This window comes from Catharus ustulatus, chromosome 39 (assembly GCF_009819885.2).
Source record: "Catharus ustulatus isolate bCatUst1 chromosome 39, bCatUst1.pri.v2, whole genome shotgun sequence".
Classification (NCBI taxonomy): Eukaryota; Metazoa; Chordata; class Aves; order Passeriformes; family Turdidae; genus Catharus; species Catharus ustulatus.
This window is the reverse complement of record NC_046259.1, coordinates 411,095-434,906: the sequence shown is the minus strand read 5'-3', so window position 1 is coordinate 434,906 and position 23,812 is coordinate 411,095. Positions and strand designations below refer to the sequence as shown.

Genomic DNA, 23,812 nt, shown 5'->3' with positions numbered 1-23,812 from the left:
TTTAAATCTAAGCCACGCCCATCTGCGCTTCCGTGGCGCCGCAATTCTTCTGCGCATGCGCGCGGCGCATCCGTTTTAGGCCACGCCTTTCTGCGCATGCTCAAAGTGCTTCCTGTTTAGGCCACGCCTTTCTGCGCATGCGCAGCACTTCCTCAGCGTCCCCGCTTTGCTGCGCATGCGCGCTGCATTTCCGCTTTAAGCCACGCCTTTTTGCGCGTGCGCACGGCAAAGCCAGCAGGCCACGCCCATTTCGCGCATGCGCGCGGCCCTTTCCGTGCAGGCCGCGCCCCCTCCGCGCCGCCCGCGCGCGCCGAGCAGCGGGAAAAGAACCGGAAGCTCCCTCAGGAGCTCCGAGACCCCCGGGACCCTCCCGAGACCCCTCCGGGGACCCCTCCGGGGCTCGGGGACCCTCCCGGGACATCCCCGGCGCCGCCGCCATGTCGGACTCCGGACAGAGCCCCGCCCCCGGCGCGCGGCGGCGCTGCTGGAACCGCGAGAAGGAACCGGAAGGAGGCGGCGCGGAGCGGAGGGTGGGCGGGGCTTGGGTGGTGTGGGCGGGGCTTGGGAGGGTGGGCGACGTTTATGTGCGACAGCGGGCGGGGCTTGGGAATGATTGACAGGTGTTGTGAGGGGCGAAACTGTGGGCGGGGGCGTGGCTTGGGAATGATTGACAGCAGTAGAGTGAAGCTTGTTTGGGGCGTGGCTTGGGAAGTGATTGACAGCATGTATGTGGGGCGGGGCTTGGGAGTGATTGACAGCTGTAGAGTGAAGCTGGTTTGGGGGCGTGGCTTGGGAGTGGTTGACAGCACTTTTATTGGGTGGGACTGATTATGGGGCGTGGCTTCTAATGATTGACAGCTGTAAGGGGTTACAGCTATTGGGGGCGTGGCTTGCAATGATTGACAGCTGTAATGCCTTGAAATTACTGGAGGCGTGGCTTGTAATGATTGACAGCACGTTTATTGGGTGGGACTGATTATGGGGCGTGGATTGTAATGATTGACAGCTGTAAGATGTTGAAACTGCTTGGGGGCGTGGCTTGCAATGATTGACAGCAGCCACACAGGGCGTGGCTCACTGTGGGGGCGTGGCCTCGCACCTGTGGGCGTGTCCAAAATCCTTACAGCTTCTGATGGGCGGGGCTCTACCTGGGTGGGCGTGGCTCTCTCTGGGCGTGGTGGGCGTGGCCTCGCTGACCCCGCCCCGCCCACAGGAGGTGGGGGAGGAGCCAACGGGGCCCCTGCAGAAGACCCCGATCATCCTGGCCAAGCCCCCGGCCGAGCGGGTGAGACTGGGGGGGCGTGGTCACCCAAAAAGGGGCGTGGTGTCGTGTGGCCACACCCCCATGACGTCACCCCCTTTTTTGGCCAGCAGCAGCCCCCCCCAGCCGCGCCCAAGGCGGGGCCAACCCAAGCCCCGCCCCCTCCCGCGCCGGCCCCGCCCATCGTGCTGATGAAAGCGCGGGGGGAGGAGGGGCGGGGCGCGGGGGGCGGGGCCTCGGCGGCCGCGGGGGAGGGGCCAACGCAAGCCCCGCCCCTGGAGAGGGAGGGGCCACGCCCCACCCAGCCTGTCTATCAACTGCACAGCCGGGGCTTGGCCCCGCCCGCCGCGCTGGACCGTGAGTGGGCGGGGCTTGAGGGGGCGGGGCTTAAAGGGGTGGGGCTAAAAAGGGTGTGGCTGGAGGGGCGGGGCTAAAGGAGGGGTTTTGAGGGGATTGGATGGTGGAAAGGGGCGGGGTTTGGGTGTGGCCGTTGTGGGCGTGGTCAGTGGTTTGTGGGCGGGGTTAAAGGGTGGGGCTCGATGTGATTGGGTGGTGGAAAGGGGCGGGGTTAAGGGAGACTGGGAGGGACTGGGATAGACTGGGGTGGACTGGGATGGACTGGGAGGGACTGGGAGGGACTGGGACGAACTGGGAAGGGACTGGGAGTGACTGGGATGTACTGGGAGGGGACTGGGATGGGACTGGGAGTGACTGGGAAGGGGGTGGGGAAGAACTGGGAGGGGATTAAGAGGAACTGGGATGTACTGGGATATACTGGGTTGGATTGTGGAGGGAACTGGGAGGTACTGGGACATACTGGGAGGCACTGGGATGCACTGGGAGGTACTGGGGTGGACTGGGATGGGACTGGGAGGTACTGGGATATACTGGGAGGTACTGGGAGTGACTGGGAAGGGGATTGTGAGGAACTGGGATGTACTGGGGTCGATTGCAGAGGGAACTGGGAGGCACTGGGACGCACTGGGAGGTACTGGGGTGGACTGGAATGGGACTGGGACACACTGGGAGGGACTGGGATATACTGGGAGTGACTGGGAGGGAAATTGTGAGGAACTGGGATGGACTGGAGTGGATTGTGGAGAGAACTGGGCGGTACTGGGACATACTGGGACACACTGGGACACACTGGGAGGGTGTCCCCGTGGTGGGCGTGGCCCCGGAAGGGGGCGTGTCCCACCCCTGGCCCCTCCCCCAGCCGCCCAGGCCCAGGCCCGGCTGGCGGCGCCCGAGAAGATGAAAACCAGTATCAAACTGGTGGACGAGCAGATGAACTGGTGCGACAGCGCCCTGGAGGTGGGGGAGGGGCTGAAGGGGGGGTGGGGGGGGTGGGAGGGGTGGGGGAGGGGCCTCCCAGTGACTCCCAGTGCTCCCAGTTCCTGCTGGAGCAGACGGACGTGCTGGTGGTGGGAGCGCTGGGGCTGCAGGGAACTGGGAAATCCACGGTGCTGTCGCTGCTGGCTGGGAACCAGCCCGAGGAGGACCCGCGGTACTGGGAGGCACTGGGAGGGACTGGGAGGGGATTGGGAAGGGATTGGGATGGACTGGGAAGGGATTGGGATGGACTGGGAGCAACTGGGAGGGACTGGGAGGGACTGGGAGGGACTGGGAGAGGGCTGGGAGAGGGCTGGGATGGACTGGGATGGACTGGGAGGGACTGGGAAGGACTGGGATGGACTGGGAGGGGATTGGGAGGGACTGGGATATACTGGGAGGGACTGGGAGACACTGGGAGAGGGCTGGGATGGACTGGGAGGGACTGGGAAGGGGTTGGGAGGGACTGGGAAGGACTGGGAGGGAACTGGGAGGGACTGGGATGGACTGGGGTGTACTGGGAGAGGACTGGGATGGACTGGGATGAACTGGGAGGGACTGGGATGGGGTTGGGATGGACTGGGAGGGGATTGGGAGGGACTGGGAGGGAACTGGGATGGACTGGGAGAGGGCTGGGAAGGACTGGGAGGGACTGGGAGGGACTGGGAAGGGATTGGGATGGACTGGGAGGGACTGGGAAGGGAATGGGATGGACTGGGATGAACTGGGAGGGACTGGGATGGGGTTGGGATATACTGGGAGGGACTGGGATGGACTGGGAGGGAACTGGGATGAACTGGGAGGGAACTGGGAGGGACTGGGAGGAACTGAGATGGGACTGGGATATACTGGGAGGGACTGGGAGACACTGGGAGACGGCTGGGAGGGACTGGGATGGACTGGGAAGGGACTGGGATGGACTGGGATATACTGGGAGAGGGCTGGGATGGACTGGAAGGGACTGGGAGGAACTGGGATATACTGGGAAGGGATTGGGAAGGAACTGGGAGCTACTGGGACATACTGGGAGGGTTTTTGGCCATACTGGGCCAAACTGGGACGAGTTTAGAGTATACTGGGATGTACTGGGATGTACTGGTTTGGTGGATACTGGGAAGGGTTTGGGCCATACTGGTCCATACTGGTTTATACTGGTTTATACCGGTCCATACTGGTCTGTACTGGTTTATACTGGTCCGTACTGATCCATACTGGTCCGTACTGGTTTATACTGGTCCATACTGGTTTATACTGGTCCATACTGGTTTATACTGGTCCATACTGGTTTATACTGGTCTGTACTGGTTTATACTGATCCATACTGGTTTATACTGGTCTATACTGGCGCAGCTCCTTCGTGTTCCGGCCGCAGCCGCCGGAGCTGCGCGAGCGCGGGGGGGCCCAGACCGGCGGCATCGACCTGTTCGTGACCCAGGAGCGCGTCCTGTTCCTGGACAGCCAGGTAATTAACGCTAATTAGGGTTAATTAGGGTTAATTAGTGCTGATTGGGGTTAATTGGGGTGTTCCTGGACAGCCAGGTCATTAATTAGTGATAATTAATTGGGGTTCGTTGGGCTTGTGACCCTGGAGAGGGTTCTGTTCCTGGACAGGCAGGTAATTAGGGTTAATTAATGCTAATTAGGGCGAATCGGGGTTAATTAGAGCTAATTGGGGCTGTTCCTGTTGTGTGTATTACTGTAATTACCCAAATTTGGTAATTACGGTAATTTGGGTAATTACGGTAATATTTGTAATTATGGCAATTTTGGTAATTAGGGTCATTTTTGTAATTGCAGTAATTTGGGTAATTACGGTAATTTATTGTAATTATGGCAGTTTTGGTAATTAGGGTCATTTTTTTAATTGCAGTAATTTGGGTAATTACGGTAATTTATTGTAATTACAGTAATTTTTTTAATTAAGGTAATATTTGTAATTATGGTAATTTTTGTAGTTGCAGTAATTCGGGTAATTACGCTAATGTATTGTAATTACGGTAATTTTTATAATTAAGGTAATATTTGTAATTATGGTAATTTTTGTAATTGCAGTAATTTGGGTAATTACGGTAATTTGTTGTAATTACGGTAATTTTTGTAATTAAGGTAATATTTGTAGTTATGGTAATTTTTGTAATTGCAGTAATTTGGGTAATTACGGTAATTTGTTGTAATTACAGTAATTTTTGTAATTAAGGTAATATTTGTAATTATGGCAATTTTTTAATTGCAGTAATTTGGGTAATTACGGTAATTTTTGTCATTACGGTATTTTTTGTAATTACGGTAATTTTGGTGATTGCAGTAATTTGAGTAATTACGGTAATTCATTGTAATTACAGTAATTTTTGTAATTAAGGTAATATTTGTAATTATGGCAATTTTCGTAATTACGGTAATTTTTGTGATACTGCGACTTTGTACGGTAAATTACGGTAGTGCAGCTATACACCCTAAATTACGGCACTGCGAGTTTCTACTGTCAATTACGGTAACACGACTTTACACTTCAAATTACGGTACCGCGACTTTATACTGTCAATTACGGTAGCGCGACTTTATGCTGTAAATTACGGTAGCGCGACTTTATATTGCAAATTACGGCATCGCGTCTTTATACGGTAAATTACGGTACCGCGACTTTATACAGTAAATTATGGCAATGCGACTCTATACTGCAAATTACGGTACCGCGACTTCTATACTTTAAATTACGGTACCGCGACTTTATACGGAAAATTACGGTAGTGCGAGTTTATACTGCAAATTACGGTAGTGCGACTTTATGCTGTAAATTACGGTACCGCGACTCTATACTGCAAATTACGGTAGCGTGACTTTATTTGGTAAATTATGGTACTGCGACTTTATACTTCAAATTACGGTATCGCGAGTTTATACTGTAAATTACGGTACCGCGATTTTTATACTGTAAAATACGGTACCACGACTTTATACTGCAAATTACGGTACCGCGACTTTATACAGCGAATTACGGTACCGCGACTATATACTGTATATTACGGTAGTGCGACTCTATACGGCAAATTACGGTACTGCGACTTTATACCTTAAATTACGGTACCGCGACTTTATACAGCGAATTACAATACCGCGACTTTATACTGTAAATTACGGCACCGCGATTTTTATACTGTAAAATACGGTACCACGACTTTATACTGCAAATTACGGTACCGCGACTTTATACAGCGAATTACGGTACCGCGACTATATACTGTATATTACGGTAGTGCGACTCTATACGGCAAATTACGGTACTGCGACTTTATACCTTAAATTACGGTACCGCGACTTTATACAGCGAATTACAATACCGCGACTTTATACTGTAAATTACGGCACCGCGACTCTATGCCTTAAATTACGGTACCGCGACTTTATACTGAAACATACGGTACCGCGACTTTATGCTGTGAATTACGGTACCGCGACTTTATATAGCAAATTACGGTACCGCGACTCTATACTGTAAATTACGGTACCGCGACTTTATACTGTAAATTACGGTACCGCGACTTTATACCGTAAATTACTGTACAGCGACTTTATACCGTAAAATACGGCACCGCGACTTTATACTGCAAATTAAAGTACCGCGACTTTATACGGTAAATTACGGTATCGCGACTTTATACTTCAAATTACGGTAACGCGACTTTATACTGTAAACTACGGTACCGCGACTTTATACTGTATATTACGGTACCGCGACTTTACACTGTAAATTACGATACCGCGACTATAAACTGTAAATTACGGTAACGCGACTTTATACTGTAAATTACGGTAATGCGAAAATTTTAAGTACTGTGACTTTATACTGCAAATTACGGTATCGCGACTTTATACTGCAAATTACGGTACCGCGACTTTAAATGGTTAATTACGGTAGTGCGCCTTTATACTGTAAATTACGGTACCGCGACTTTATACTGCGAATTACGGTAGTGCGAATATACACCCTAAATTACGGTACAGCGACTTTATAGTGTAAATTACGGTAACTCGACTTTATACTGGTAATTACGGTACCGCGACTTTATGCTGTAAATTACGGTACCGCGACATTATACTGCAAATTACGGTACCACGACTCTATACTGCAAATTACGGCAATGCGACTTTATACTGTAAATTACGGTATCGCGACTTTATACTGTAAATTACGATACCGCGAGTTTATACTGTAAATTACGGTAACGCGACTATATACTGAAAATTACGGTACTGCGAGTTTCTACCGTAAATTGCGGTATTGCGACTCTATACTGCAAATTATGGTATCGCGACTTTACACTGCAAATTAAGGTATCGCGACTTTATACCGTAAATTCTGGTAGTGCGACTTTATACGGCAAATCACGGTAACGCGACTCTATACTCTAAATTATGGTACCGCGACTTTATGCTGTAAATTACGATTGTGCGACTTTATGCTGTAATTTACGACAGTGCGACTTTGTACTTTAAATTACGGCAACGTGACTTTATGCTGCGAGTTACGGTAATGCGACTTTATACCGTAAATTACGATACCGCGATTTCATACTGTAAATTACGGTAACGCGACTTTATACTTTAAATTACGGTACCGCGACTTTATATTGCAAATTACGGTAGCGCGGCTTTATACTGTGAATTACGGTAATGCGACTTTATACTGTAAATTACGGCAGTGCTACTTTATACTGTGAATTACGGTACAGCGACTTTATTCGGCGAATTACGGTAGTGCGACTATATACTTCATATTACGGTAGCGCGACTTTATACTGTAAATTACGGTAATGCGACTTTATACTGCAAATTACGGTACCGCGACTTTATACTTTAAATTACGGTACCGCGACTTTATATTGCAAATTACGGTAGCGCGGCTTTATACTTTAAATTACGGTAACGCGACTTTATACTTTAAATTACGGTGCCGCGACGATATACTGTAAATTACGGTAATTACCATAATTTACGGTGTATCGTCGCGGTACCGTAATTTGCCGTATATAGTCGCGGCACCGTAATTTAGGTTGTATAGTCGCACTACCGTAATTCACCGTATAAAGGCGCGGTACCGTAATTTCCACTATAAAGTCGCGCTACCGTAATTTACAGTGTAAAGTCGCGTTACCGTAATTTGCCGTGTATAATCGCGGTACCGTAATTTGCGGTATAAAGTCGCACTGGTATAATTTCAGTTTATGATTCCTGTACCGTAATTTTCTGTATATAGCCGCGCTACCGTAATTTGAAGTATAAAGTCGCATTACCATAATTTACGGTGTAATGTCGCATTACCGTAATTTAGGGTATAAAGTCGCACTGAAGTAATTTTCAGTATAATATGCTGTACCGTAATTTACGGTACATTGCAGCAGTTTCCTAAATTACCATAATTAGTCAGATTGCCGTAATTACCCCCAATTACCTTAATTACCCCAATTACCGTATTCACCCTAATTAACGTAAATTACCCCTAATTACTGTAATTTACCCCAATTACCATAAATAACCTAATAACCCCAATTATCTTAATTACCCACAATTACCATAATTATCTCCAATTACCTTAATTAGCCTCAATTACCATAATTATCTCCAATTACCATAAGTATCCCAAATTGCCATAATTAATCCAAACCACCCCAATTACCATAATTACCCCAATTGCTATAATTACCCCCAATTATCTTAATTACCCCAATTATCCCTAATTACCGTAATTTACCCCAATTATTGTAATTACCCCAATTACCATAATTACCCCAAATTACCGTAATTACCCCAATTATCATAATTACCCCAATTATCTTAATTACCCCAGTTACCACAATTACCCCTAATTATCGTTTTACCCCAATTACTGTAATTACCCCAATTATCATAATTACCACAAATTACTGGTATTACCTCCAATTACCATAATTATCCCAAATTACCGTAATTAACCCAAACCAGCCAATTATTATAATTACCTTAATTACTTCAATTACCCCAAACCTCCCCAATTATTGTAATTACCCCAATTACCATAGTTACTCCAATTACTGTAATTACCCCAAACCACCCCAATTACCTTAATTACCCCAATTACCGTATTCACCCCAATTAACTTAATTACTCCAAATTATCTTAATTACCCCATTTATCTTAATTACCCACAATTACTGTAATTACCCCAATTGCTATAATTACCCCCAATTATCTTAATTACCCCAATTACCCCCAATTACTGTAATTATCCCTAATTACCTTAATTTACCCCAATTACCATAATTACCTCCAATTACCATAATTACCCCAATTACCATAATTTCCTCCAATTACCATAATTACTGTAATTACCCCAATTACCTTAATTACCCCAATTACCGTAATTATCCCTAATTACCGTAATTTACCCCAATTATTGTAATTACCTCAATTACCATAATTACCCCAAATTACCTTAATTACCGTAATTACCCCAATTATGGTAATTAAAACAAACCACCCCAATTATCATAATTACCCCCGATTGCCATAATTACCATAATTACCCCATTTATCTTAATTACCCACAATTACCGTAATTACCCCAATTGCCTTAATTACCCCAATTACCTTAATTACACTTAATTACTGTAAATTACCTGAATTACCATCATTACCCTAATTACCATAATTACCTCAATTACTGTAATTACCCCAATTACCATAATTACCCCAAATTACCTTAATTAACCCAAACCACCCCCATTACCGTAATTACCCCCTTGCCCCGCCCCCTCATTACCATAATGGGAGTGGGCGTGGCCTCACCCTCCTGGCCCCGCCCCCAGCCCATCCTCAGCCCCGCCCACCTGGATCACCTGATCAACAACGACCGGAAGCTTCCGCCGGAGTTCGCGCTGCCCCACGCCTACGTGGAGACACAGGTGGGGCTAATTAGGCTAATTAGGGGTTGTTAATTGGGTTAATTGCGATAATTGGGTTAATTAGGGGTTGTTAATTGGGTTAATTGGGTTAATTGAGTTACTGAGGGTGTGTTAATTGGGTTAACTGGGTTAATTAGGGGTTTTTAATTGGGTTTATTGGGTTAATTGGGTTAATTAGGGGTTGTTAATTTGGTTAGTTGGGTTAATTGGGTTAATTAGGGATTGTTAATTGGGTTAATTGAGTAAATTGGGTTAATTAAGGGTTGTTAATTGGGTTAGTTGGGTTAATTGGGTTAATTAGGGGTTGTTAATTGGGTTAATGAGGGTTGGTTAATTTGGTTTATTGGGTTACTTGGGGTTTGTTGATTGTGTTAATTGGGTTAATCGGGTTAATGAGAGTTTGTTAATTGTGTTAATTGGGTAACTGAGTGTTTGTTAATTGGGCTAGTTGGGTTAATTGGCTTAATTGGGTTAATTGAGTTACTGAGGGATTGTTAATTGGGTAAATGAGGGTTTTTAATTGGATTAATTGGGTTATTTAGAGTTGGTTTATTAGGTTAATTGGGATTGGTTAATTGGAGTAATTGGATTACTGAGGGCTGGTTAATTGGGTTAATGAGAATTTGTTAATTGGATAATTGGGTTTTTAAATTGGGTTAATTGGGGTTATTAATTGGGTTGAGTTAATTAGGGTTGGTTAATTGGGTTAGTTGATTTACTGAGGGTTGGTTAATTGGGAGTAATTAGGGTTAGTGAGGGTTGGTTAATTGGGTTAATGAGTATTTGTTAATTGGTTATTTGGTCTAATGAGGGTTTGTTAATGGGGTTAATTGGGTTAATGAGGGTTGGTTGATTGTGTTAATTTGGTTAATGAAGATGGGTTAATTGGGTTATTTAGATTAATTGGATTACTGATGGTTTGTTAATTGGGTTAATTGTGATAATTGGGTTACTGAGGGTTTGTTAATTGGTAAATGAGGCTTTGTTAATTGGGTTAATGAGAGTGGGGTAATTGAGTTAATGAGGGTTTGTTAATTGGGTTAATAAAGGTTTGTTAATTGGGTTAATGTGGATTTGTTAATTAGTTAATTGTGTTAATTAGGGTTGGTGAATTGGGTTAATTTGGGTTTGTTAATTGGGTTAATCGGTGTCTGTTAATTGTGTTAATTGGGTTGATTTGGTTTGTTAATTATGTTAATTGGTTAATTGTGTTCATGGGGTTTGCTAATTGTGTTAATTATGTTAATTGTGTTACTAGGGTTAATGACTATTTGTTAATTGTGTTAATTGCATTAATTAGTGTTTTTAAATTGTGTTAATTGGTTAATTTTGTTAATTGGGTTGTTTAATTGTGTTAATTGTTTTAATTGGTTTGTTTAATTGTGTTAATTGTGTTTATTAATTGGTTAATTATGTTAATGGTGTTAGTGGGGTTAGTTGGGTTACTGAGGGTTTGTTAATTTGGTTAATTGCATTAATTAGGGTTTGTTAATTGGTAATTGTGTTACTGAGGGTTTGTTAATGGTGTTAATTGGGGTTTGTTAATTGGTTAATTGTGTTAATTACGTTAATGACGTTAATTGTGTTGATTGGGTTACTGAGGGTTTGTTAAATGCCAATTGTGTTACTGAGGATTTGTTAATTGGGTTAATTGTGCTAATTGTGTTTGTTAATAATGTTAATGATGTTAATTGTGTTAATGAGGGTTAATTAATTACGTTAATGACGTTAATTGTGTTGATTGCAGTCGCTGTAGATCGCGGCGTTCCTGTTCACCGTGTGCCACGTGATTGGGGTTTGTTAATTGGTTAATTGGTTAATTAGTTAATTGGTTAATTGCAGTCTCTGCAGATCGCGGCGTTCCTGTTCACCGTGTGCCACGTGGTTGGGGTTTGTTAATTAATTAGTTAATGACGTTAATTGGTTAATTGCAGTCTCTGCAGATCGCGGCGTTCCTGTTCACCGTGTGCCACGTGATTGGGGTTTGTTAATTAATTAGTTAATTAGTTAATTATGTTGATTGCAGTCCCTGCAGATCGCGGCGTTCCTGTTCACCGTGTGCCACGTGATTGGGGTTTGTTAATTGGTTAATTAGTTAATTACATTAATTGTGTTAATTGCAGTCCCTGCAGATCGCGGCGTTCCTGTTCACCGTGTGCCACGTGATTGGGGTTTGTTAATTAGTTAATTACATTAATTGTGTTGATTGCAGTCCCTGCAGATCGCGGCGTTCCTGTTCACCGTGTGCCACGTGGTTGGGGTTTGTTAATTAATTAGTTAATTACGTTAATTGTGTTAATTGCAGTCTCTGCAGATCGCGGCGTTCCTGTTCACCGTGTGCCACGTCATTGGGGTTTGTTAATTGGTTAATTAGTTAATTATGTTAATTGCAGTCCCTGCAGATCGCGGCGTTCCTGTTCACCGTGTGCCACGTGGTTGGGGTTTGTTAATTAATTAGTTAATTATGTTAATTGGTTAATTGCAGTCCCTGCAGATCGCGGCGTTCCTGTTCACCGTGTGCCACGTGGTTGGGGTTTGTTAATTAATTAACGATGTTAATTGTGTTAATTGCAGTCCCTGCAGATCGCGGCGTTCCTGTTCACCGTGTGCCACGTGGTGCTGCTGGTGCAGGATTGGTTCACGGACCTGGGGCTCTACAGGTGGGGACCCCAAAAACTGACCCCTGAGTGACCCCTGAGTGACCCCTGAGTGACCCCAGAGTGACCTTAAAGTGACCCCAAGAACTGACCCCTGAATGACCTCCCAGTGACCCCCAGAGGGGCCTCAAAAGTGGCCCAAAAGTGACCCCAAACTGACCCTGAAGTGACCTCAAAGTGACCTCAGGACTGACCCTTAAGTGACCTTAAAGTGACCGAAAAGTGACCCCAAAACTGACCCTGAACTGACCCCAAAGTGACCCCAGAGTGACCCTAAAACTGGCCCAGAACTGACCTTAAACTGACCGAAAAGTGACCCCAAAAATGACCCTAAACTGACCCTGAAGTGACCCCTAAGTGACCCCAAAACTGATCCTGAACTGACCCCAAAGTGACCCTTGAGTGACCTCAGAACTGACCCGAGTGACCCCAGAGTGACCCCAAAGTGACCCTTGAGTGACCCCAAACTGACCCTGAACTGACCTCAAAGTGACCCCAGAGTGACCCCAAAAGCTGACCCCAGAGTGACCCCTGAGTGACCTCAAAACTGATCCCAGATTTCCCAAAATTCCCCCAAACTCCCCCATAAATTCCCCAAATTTCCCAAAATTCCCCCAAAATCCTCCAAAATCTCCCAAAATTCCCCGAAACTCCCCTATAAATTCCCCAAATTTCCCCAAATTTTCCCCAAATTCCCCCCAAATTCCCCAAATTTCCCCCAAACTCCCCCATAAATTCTCCAAAATCCCCCAAATTTCCCCCAAAATTTCCCAAAAAATCCCCCAAATTTCCCCAAAATTCCGCCATAACTCCCCCAAACTCCCCCATAAATGCCCCAAATTTCCCCAAATTTTTCCCAAATTTCCCCATAACTCCCCTATAATTGCCCTAAAATCCCCCAAAATCCCCCAAATTTCCCCAAAACCCCCCAAATTTCCCCCAAAATCCCCAAATTTCCCGAATTTCCCCCAATCCCCGTGCCCAGGTTCCTGCAGACGGCCGAGATGGTGAAGCCGCCGACGCCGTCCCCGAGCCACGACGGAGCCGCGAGTGGGGCTGAGGAGCCCTCGGAGTATTACCCACACCTGGGTAATGTATGGAGAGACTGAATGTATGGATTCTATAGGGTCTGATCCTGATTCCATAGATCCTATAGATCCTACAGAGCCTCGTTATCCACACCTGGGTAATGTATAGAGAACCTATAGATCCTATAGATCCTGATCCTATAGAGCCTGTAGAACCTCGTTACCCACACCTGGGTAATGTATAGACTGAACGTATGGATTCTATAGATCCTATAGAACCTCGGAGTACTACCCACACCTGGGTAATGTATAGAGGGTCTGAACCTATAGATCCTATAGATCCTGATCCTATAGAACCTATAGAACCTCGTTATCCACACCTGGGTAATGTTTAGAGAGCCTATAGATCCTGAACCTATGGATTCTATAGGGTCTGGACCTATGGATCCTCATTATCCACACCTGGGTAATGTATAGAGAGCCTGAACCTATGGATTCTATAGGGTCTGATTCTATAGAGCCTATAGAACCTCGTTATCCACACCTGGGTAATGTATAGAGATCATATAGATTCTGTAGCATTACTCACACCTGTGTAAGGTATATCCTGAATGTATGGATCCTATGGATTCTATAGGGTCTGATTCTGTAGATCCTGATCCTATAGAACCTATAGAACCTCATTATCCACACCTGGGCAATGTATGGAGAGCCTGAACCTATGGATTCTATAGGGTCTGATCCTATAGAGCCTCGTTATCCACACCTGGGTAATGTATAGAGAGCCTGAACCTATAGATCTTATAGATCCTGATCCTATAGATCCTATGGATCCTCATTATCCACACCTGGGTAATGTATAGAGATCTTAACCCTATAGATCTTACAGATCCTCATTATCCACATCTGGGTAATGTATTGAGAGCCTAAACCTATGGATTCTATAAGGTCTGATCCTGTAGATCCTGATCCTATAGAACCTATAGAACGTCATTACCCACACCTGGGTAATGGATAGAGAGTCTGAACCTATGGATTCTATAGGGTCTGATCCTATAGAGCCTCATTACCCACACCTGGGTAATGTATAGAGAGCCTATAGATCCTGAACGTATGGATTCTATAGGGTCTGATCCTATAGAGCCTCATTATCCACACCTGGGTAATGTATAGAGAGCCTGAATGTATGGATTCTATAGATACTGATCCTATAGAACCTATAGAACCTCGTTACCCACACCTGGGTAATGTATGGGCTGAATGTATGGATTCTATAGGGTCTGATGCTATAGATCCTCGTTACCCACACCTGGGTAAGGGACATTCTATAGGTTCTATAGGGTCTATAGGGTCTGGTCCTATAGATTCTGATCTTATAGGGGCTATAGAACCTTGTTATCCACACCTGCGTAATGTATAGAGATCCTATAGATCCTGACGCTATAGAGCTTCATTATGCACACCTGGGTAATGTGTAGAGAGCCTATAGATCCTGAACCTATAGATTCTGTAGGGTCTGATCCTGATTCTATGGCATTATCCACACCTGGGTAATGTATAGAGAGCCTAAATCTATAGATCCTATAGATTCTGATCCTATAGAACCTATGGATTCTCATTACCCACACCTGGGTAAGGTATAGCCTGAATGTATGGATTCTATGGATTCTATAGGGTCTGATTCTATAGATTCTGATCTTATAGAACCTATAGAACCTCGTTACCCACACCTGGGTAATGTATAGAGAGCTTATAGATTCTATAGGGTCTGATCCTATAGAGTTTTATTATCCACACCTGGGTAATGTATGGCCTGAATGTATGGATTCTATAGGGTCTGATCCTGTAGAGCTTCATTATCCACACCTGGGTAATGTATAGAGATCCTGAACCTATAGATCCTATAGGGTCTGAACCTATGGATCCTCATTATCCACACCTGGGTAATGTATAGAGAACCTATGGATTCTATAGCACTACCCACAACTGGGTAATGTATATCCTGAATGTATGGATCCTATGGATTCTATAGGGTCTGAGCCTGTAGAGTCTCATTATCCACACCTGGGTAATGTGTAGAGAACCTATAGATCCTGAACCTATGGATTCTATAGGGTCTGATTCTATAGAGCCTCATTAGCCACACCTGGGTAATGTATGGAGAGCCTGAACCTATGGATTCTATAGGGTCTGATCCTATAGAGCCTCACTACCCACACCTGGGTAAGGGATATTCTATAGATTCTATAGGTTCTATAGGGTCTGGTCTTATAGATTCTGATCTTATACAGGCTATAGATCCTCGTTATCCACACCTGGGTGATGTATAGAGATCCTATAGATCCTGACGCTATAGAGCTTCATTATGCACACCTGGGTAATGTGTAGAGAGCCTATAGATCCTGAACCTATAGATTCTGTAGGGTCTGATCCTGTAGAGCCTCATTATCCACACCTGGGTAATGTATGGACTGAATGTATGGATTCTATAGGGTCTGAACCTATAGAACTTACAGATTCTTATTATCCACACCTGGGTAACGTATAGAGATCATATAGATCCTGAATCTATGGATTCTATAGGGTCTGATCCTATAGAGCCTCATTAGCCACACCTGGGTAATGTATGGAGAACCTGAACCTATGGATTCTATAGGGTCTGATTCTATAGAGCCTATAGAACCTCGTTATCCACACCTGGGTAATGTATAGAGATCATATAGATTCTATAGCATTACTCACACCTGTGTAAGGTATATCCTGAATGTATGGATCCTATGGATTCTATAGGGTCTGATTCTATAGATTCTGATCTTATAGAGCCTATAGAACCTTGTTACCCACACCTGGGTAAGGTATAGAGATCTTAGACCTATAGATTCTATAGATCCTGATCCTATAGATCCTGTAGATCTTCATTACCCACACCTGAGTAATGGATATCCTGAATGTATGGATTCTATAGGGTCTGATCCTGATTCTATAGAACCTACAAAGCCTCATTACTCACATGTGGGTAGTGTGTAGAGATCATATAGATCCTGATCCTATAGATCCTGAACCTACAGAGCCTCATTACCCACACCTGGGTGAGATACAGCCTATGGATCCTATAGATTCTATAGGGTCTGAGTCTATAGATCCTGATCCTATAGAACCTATAGAACCTCATTACTCACACCTGGGTAAGTTGTATGGATCATATAGATCCTGATCCTATAGATCCTACAGAGCCTTGTTACCCACACCTGGGTAATGTATGGCCTGATCCTATAGGTTCTATGGATCCTATGGTGTTACCCACACCTGGGTGAGCTCCATGGGTCCTGTAGATCCTATAGGGTCTGAGCATGATCCTATAGATTCTAGAAATCCTAGAGATCCTCATTACCCACACCTGGGTGAGCCCCCAGGTACCACCAGGTGTCCCCAGGTGTCCCCAGGTGTGACCCAGGTGTGACCCAGGTATATCTCAGGTGTATCTGAGGTGTCCCCAGGTGTGCCCAGGTGTCCCCAGGTGTGCCCAGGTGACCCCAGCTGTCCCCAGGTGTCCCCAGCTGTCCCCAGTTGTCCCCAGGTGTCCCCAGGTGTCCCCAGGTGTCCCCAGGTGTGCCCAGCTGTCCCCAGGTGTCCCCAGGTGTCCCCAGGTGTCCCCAGGTGTCCCCAGGTGACCCCAGCTGTCCCAGGTGTGCCCAGGTGCCCCCAGGTGTCCCCAGGTGTCCCCAGGTGCTCTCAGGTGTCCTCAGGTGTCCCCAGGTGTCCCCAGCTGTCCCCAGGTAACCCCAGGTAACCCCAGGTGTATCTCAGGTGTATCTCAGGTGACCCCAGGTGACCCCAGGTGTCCCCAGGTGTTCCCAGGTGTATCCCAGCTGTCCCCAGGTGTCCCCAGCTGTCCCCAGGTGTCCCCAGGTGTGCCCAGGTGACCCCAGGTGTCCCCAGGTGCTCTCAGGTGTCCCAGGTGACCCCAGGTGTCCCCAGGTGCTCTCAGGTGTCCCAGGTGACCCCAGGTGTCCCCAGGTGTCCCCAGCTGTCCCCAGGTGTATCTCAGGTGTATCTCAGGTGTCCCCAGGTGACCCCAGGTGTCCCCCCCCAGTGTTCGTTCAGACCCGCGCCCCCCCCGAGAGTTTCTCCCCGCGGCGCCTGGGGCAGATGCAGCGAGTGCTGGGCAGGCTCATGGCTCATTCACGGCTAAAATATCGAGGTAATTTAAATTTTGGGGGGATTTTGGGGGTCTCAGGTAAATTTTGGGGGGTCCCAGGTGAATTTTTGGGGGATTTTTGGGGGTTTTTTGGGGATTTTTTGGGGATTTTTGGGGATTTTTTGGGGATTTTAGGGGGATTTTTGGGGATTTTTTGGGGGATTTTTGGGGATTTTTGGGGGATTTTTGGGGATTTTTGGGGATTTTTGGGGATTTTTTGGGATTTTTTGGGGATTTTTTTGGGGATTTTTGGGATTTTTTGGGATTTTTGGGGATTTTTTGGGATTTTTTTGGGGATTTTTGGGGGATTTTTGGGGATTTTTTGGGGGATTTTTGGGGATTTTTGGGGATTTTTGGGGATTTTTGGGGGATTTTTGGGGATTTTTGGGGGATTTTTGGGGATTTTTTGGGGATTTTCTGGGATTTTTTGGGGATTTTTTGGGATTTTTGGGGGATTTTTGGGGGTTTTTTGGGGATTTTTTTTGGATTTTTTGGGGATTTTTGGGGATTTTTGGGGATTTTTTGGGGGATTTTTTGGGGATTTTTTGGGGATTTTTTGGGGATTTTTGGGGGATTTTTGGGGATTTTTGGAGATTTTTTGGGGATTTTTTGGGGATTTTTGGGGATTTTTTGGGGGATTTTTGGGGGATTTTTGGGGATTTTTGGGGGATTTTTGGGGATTTTTGGGGATTTTTTGGGATAAATTTTGGGTTAATTTTGGGTCTTTTTTGGATATTTTCAGGATAATTTAGGGTTAATTTTGGGATATTTTTTGTGTATATTTTGGATATTTTAAGGATAATTTTAGGTAAATTTTGGGTTGATTTTGGGATAAATTTTGGATAATTTTTGTCAATTTTCAGGGTATTTTTGGGTTAATTTTGGGATTTTTTTGTCTATTTTTGGGATATTTTTGCGTTAATTTTGGGCTATTTTAGGATAATTTTAGGATATATTTTGGGTTAATTTCTGACATTTTTTGGGGTTAATTTTGGATATTTTTTTGTCAATTTTGGGTTAATTTTGGGTAAATTTTGGGTTAATTTGGAGTTAATTTTGGGATATTTTTGGGGTTAATTTTGGTCAATTTCAGATAAATTTTGGGATATATTTTGGGTTAACTTCTGACATTTTTGGAGTTAATTTTGGGTTAATTTTATGATAATTTTGGGATATTTTTGGGGTTAATTTTGGGTTAATTTTGGTCGATTTCAGATAAATTTTGGGATTTTTTTGGCCCAATTTCTGACATTTTTGGGGTTAATTTTGGGATAATTTTGGTCAATTTCAGATAAATTTTGGGATTTTTTTTGGCCCAATTTCTGACATTTTTTGGGTTAATTTTGGGTTAATTTTATGACAATTTTGGGATATTTTTGGGGTTAATTTTGGGATAATTTTGGTCAATTTCAGATAAATTTCGGGATTTTTTTTGGCCCAATTTCTGACATTTTTTGGGTTAATTTTGGGTTAATTTTATGATAATTTTGGGTTAATTTTGGTCAATTTCAGATAAATTTCGGGATTTTTTTGGGCCCAATTTCTGACATTTTTTGGGGTTAATTTTGGGAAAACGTTGGGATATTTTCAGAATGATTTTTTGGGATGATTTTGGTCAATTTCAGATAAATTTTGGGATTTTTTTTGGGGCCAATTTCTGACATTTTTGGGGTTAATTTTGGGTTAATTTTATGACAATTTTGGGATATTTTTGGGGTTAATTTTGGGTTAATTTTGGTCAATTTCAGATAAATTTCGGGATTTTTTTTGGCCAATTTCTGACATTTTTGGGGTTAATTTTGGGTTAATTTTGGTCGATTTCAGATAAATTTTGGGATTTTTTTGGGCCAATTTCTGACATTTTTGGGGTTAATTCTGGGTTAATTTTATGATAATTTTGGGTAAATTTTAGGATAATTTTGGGTTAATTTTATGACAATTTTGGGATATTTTTGGGGTTAATTTTGGGTTAATTTTGGTCGATTTCAGATAAATTTTGGGATTTTTTTTGGCCCAATTTCTGACATTTTTTGGGGTTAATTTTGGGAAAATGTTGGGATATTTTCAGGATGATTTTTTGGGATGATTTTGGTCAATTTTAGATAAATTTTGGGATTTTTTTTGGGTTCATTTCTGACATTTTTTCTCCATTTTCCCCCCCCAGGTTCCCTCTCCATGCGCGACCCCTCCCCCACCCCCGGCCCCGCCCCTCCCCCCCCCGAGGCCGAGGTCAATCTGTTCCTGCTGCCCCCCCTGGAGTCCGAGCCCGAGGACACCCTGCCCAGGGCAGGTAAAACCAGTACAAACCAGTATAGACCAGTATAAACCAGTATAGACCAGTATAGACCAGTATAAACCAGTATAAACCAGTATAAAACAGTATAAGCCAGTATAGACCGGTATAGACCAGTATAAACCAGTATAAACCAGTATAGACCAGTATAGACCAGTATAGACCAGTATAAACCAGTATAGACCAGTATAAACCAGTATAGACCAGTATAGACCAGTATAAACCAGTATAGACCAGTATAGACAATACAAACCAATACAAACCAGTATAGACCAATACAGATCAATATAAACCAGTATAAACCAATATAAACCAGTATAAACTGGTATAGACAAGTACAAACCAATATAAACCACTATAGACCAGTACAGACCGGTATAGACCAGTATAGACCAGTACAGACCAGTACAGACCAGTATAGACCAGTATGGACACTACAAACCAGTACAAACAAGTATAGACCAGTATAAACCAGTATAGACCAGTAACACCCCTGAGATCCTTCCCAGTCCATCCCAGTCCCTCCCAGTTCCTCCCAGTTCATCCCAGTCCCTCCCAGTCCCATCCCAGTTCATCCCAGTCCCTCTCAATCCTCTCCCAGTTCCTCCCAGTCCATCCCAGTTCCCTCCCAGTTCCTCCCAGTTCATCCCAGTCCCTCCCAGTTCATCCCAGTCCATCCCAGTTCATCCCAGTCCATCCCAGTCCATCCCAGTTTGTCCCAGTTCCCATTAACAAACCCCCAGTGTCTCCCAGTCTCCCCCTGGTGGCGCCTTTGGGAACTGCGCCCTGTTCCCAGTGCCTCCCAGTCCCTCCCAGTAACTCCCAGTAACTCCCAGTGCCCTCCCAGTCCCTCCCAGTCCATCCCAGTCCATCCCAGTTCCCTCGCAGTCCCTCCCAGTCTCTCCCAGTTCCCTCCCAGTCCCTCCCAGTCCATCCCAGTCCATCCCAGTTCCCTCCCAGTCCCTCCCAGTTCCCTCCCAGTCCCCCCAAACTGGGTTCCAACCCTCTCCCAGTCCCTCCCAGTCTCTCCCAGTCCAACTCAATCCCCTCCCAGTTCATCCCAGTCCATCCCAGTCCCTCCCAGTCCCTCCCAGTCCCTCCCAGTCCCTCCCAGTCCTTCCCAGTCCATCCCAGTTCCCATTAATAATCTCCTATTGTCTCTCTGTCTCCCCCTGGTGGCGCCTTTGGGAACTGTGCCCTGTTCCCAGTCCATCCCAGTCCCTCCCAGTCCCTCCCAGTCCCTCCCAGTGCCTCCAAACTGGGCTGCAGCCCTCTCCCAGTGCCTCCCAGTAACTCCCAGTCCATCCCAGTTCCCATTAACAAACCACCATTGTCTCTGTCTCCCCCTGGTGGCGCCTTTGGGAACTGCGCCCTGTTCCCAGTCCCTCCCAGTGCCTCCCAGTCCATCCCAGTCCCTCCCAGTTCATCCCAGTCCCCTCCCAGTCCATCCCAGTCCCTCCCAGTAACTCCCAGTCCATCCCAGTCCCTCCCAGTTCATCCCAGTCCATCCCAGTTCATCCCAGTTCATCCTAGTTCATCCTAGTTCATCCCAGTAACTCCCAGTCCATCCCAGTCCCTCCCAGTCCCTCCCAGTCCCTCCCAGTCCATCCCAGTCCATCCCAGTTCCCATTAACAAACCCCCAGTGTCTCTCTGTCTCCCCCTGGTGGCGCCTTTGGGAACTGCGCCCTGTTCCCAGTGCCTCCCAGTCCCTCCCAGTCCCTCCCAGTCCATCCCAGTCCCTCCCAGTCCCTCCAGACTGGGCTGCAGTCCTCTCCCAGTGCCTCCCAGTAACTCCCAGTTCATTCCAGTCCATCCCAGTTCCCATTAACAAACCCCCAGTGTCTCTCTGTCTCCCCCTGGTGGCGCCTTTGGGAACTGCGCCCTGTTCCCAGTGCCTCCCAGTTCATCCCAGTCCCTCCCAGTGCCTCCCAGTTCATCCCAGTCCCTCCCAGTCCCTCCCAGTCCCCTCCCAGTTGCTCCCAGTGCCTCCCAGTCCCTCCCAGTCCATCCCAGTTCCCATTAACAAAGTCCTATTGTGTCTTTGTTTCCCCCTGGTGGCGCCTTTGGGAACTGCGCCCTGTTCCCAGTGCCTCCCAGTGCCTCCCAGTCCCTCCCAGTCCCTCTCAATCCCCTCCCAGTCCCTCCCAGTGCCTCCCAGTAAGCCCAGTTTCCCCACAGGTGGGGGAGGGGCGCTGTTCCCGGCCCTGCCCCCGTTCCGGGGCCGGGGGGGGCTCGGGGGGCTCCTGGCGCGGCTGCGGGGGAGGGTCCTGGGGGCGGCGCGCTCCCAGTTATCCCACAGCCTGCTGACCGAGAGGAACTGGTGAGACTGGGGGGCACTGGGGGGGACTGGGAGGGGCTGGGAGGGGATTGAGAGGGACTGGGAGGGGACTGGGAGGGACTGGGAGGGGATTTGGGGGCACTGGGATGGACTGGGATGGACTGGGAGGCACTGGGAACAGGGCGCAGTTCCCAGAGTCGCCACCAGGGGGAGACAGAGAGACACTGGGGGTTTGTTAATGGGAACTGGGAGGGACTGGGAGGCACTGGGAGGGGATTGAGAGGGACTGGGAGGGACTGGGAGGCACTGGGAGGGACTGGGAGGGGACTGGGAGGGACTGGGAGGGACTGGGATGGACTGGGAGCGACTGGGAGGGGATTGAGAGGGACTGGGAGGGACTGGGATGGACTGGGATGGACTGGGAGGGGATTGGGAGGGACTGGGATGAACTGGGAGGAACTGGGAGGGACTGGGATGGGACTGGGAGGGGATTGGGAGGGACTGGGATGAACTGGGAGGAACTGGGAGGGACTGGGATGGGACTGGGATAGACTGGGATGCACTGGGAGGGGATTGAGAGGGACTGGGAGGGACTGGGAGGGGACTGGGATGTACTGGGAGGGACTGGGAGAGGATTGAGAGGGACTGGGAGTGACTGGGATGGACTGGGAGGGGATTGGGGGGCATTGGGAGGGACTGGGAGGGGACTGGGAGGGACTGGGAGTTACTGGGATGGGACTGGGAGGGGATTGAGAGGGACTGGGAGGGACTGGGATGGACTGGGAGGGACTGGGATGGACTGGGAGGGGATTGAGAGGGACTGGGATGAACTGGGAGGGACTGGGAGGGACTGGGAGGCACTGGGGGTTTGTTAATGGGAACTGGGATGGACTGGGAGCCACTGGGATGGACTGGGAGGGACTGGGATGGACTGGGATGGACTGGGAGGGGACTGGGATGGACTGGGATGGACTGGGAGGGACTGGGAGGGACTGGGAGGGACTGGGATGGACTGGGAGGGACTGGGATGGACTGGGAGGGACTGGGAGGGGACTGGGAGGGACTGGGATGGACTGGGATGGACTGGGAGGGACTGGGAGGGGACTGGGAGGGACTGGGATGGACTGGGATGGACTGGGAGGGGATTGAGTTGGACTGGGAGGGACTGGGAGGGGACTGGGATGGACTGGGAGGGACTGGGAGGGACTGGGAGGGGACTGGGAGGGACTGGGAGGGACTGGGAGGGGATTGAGAGGGACTGGGAGGGGACTGGGATGGACTGGGAGGGACTGGGAGGGGATTTGGGGGCACTGGGAGAAACTGGTTTGTACTGGGAGGGGGTTTGGGCCTAACTGGGATGAACTGGGATATACTGGGAATGGGTTTGGGGGTACTGGGATTAACTGGGATGTACTGGGAGGGGGTTTGGGCCTAACTGGGATGAACTGGGATGTACTGGGAGAGGGTTTGGGCCTAACTGGGTTGTACTGGGAGGGGGTTTGGGCCTAACTGGGATAAACTGGGAGGGGTTTGGGCCTAACTGGGAGCTCGAATTTAACCTGTACGAGTCTGTCCTCACCCGTACTGGTCCATACTGGTCCATACTGGTCCGTACTGGTCCATACTGGTCCGTACTGGTCCATACTGGTCCGTACTGGTCGCAGGTTCCACTACGCCGCCCGGATTTGGGACGGGGTGAAGAAATCCTCGGCCCTGGCCGAATATGGCCGCTTACTGGGATGAACTGGGAGCACTGGGATGAACTGGGAGAGCCAATAAACCGCCTGGAACCCCCTCAAACCGCCTCGTGCTGCTTTTAATTAATG

The 23,812-nt window shown here is 47.2% G+C and overlaps 1 protein-coding gene across 2 annotated transcripts; it reads left to right on the top strand.

Moving 5' to 3' along the window:
• The first annotated feature begins 265 nt into the window (after positions 1-265).
• SMG9 (SMG9 nonsense mediated mRNA decay factor) lies at positions 266-23,781 on the top strand. 2 transcript variants are annotated; one of them, XM_033084497.1, is made up of 13 exons: positions 266-530; positions 1,214-1,285; positions 1,375-1,618; positions 2,478-2,575; positions 2,656-2,768; positions 3,944-4,055; positions 9,436-9,531; positions 12,106-12,191; positions 13,174-13,277; positions 17,310-17,417; positions 19,579-19,704; positions 21,887-22,028; positions 23,651-23,781. In XM_033084497.1, the coding sequence occupies exons 1-13, from the start codon at positions 438-440 to the stop codon at positions 23,727-23,729; spliced, it is 1,473 nt and encodes a 490-aa protein (XP_032940388.1). In that variant the 5' UTR covers positions 266-437; the 3' UTR covers positions 23,730-23,781. The 2 variants fall into 2 exon arrangements, with proteins under 2 accessions (XP_032940388.1, XP_032940386.1); XM_033084495.1 differs by having other exon boundaries at positions 1,372-1,618.
• Positions 23,782-23,812: the final 31 nt, after the last annotated feature.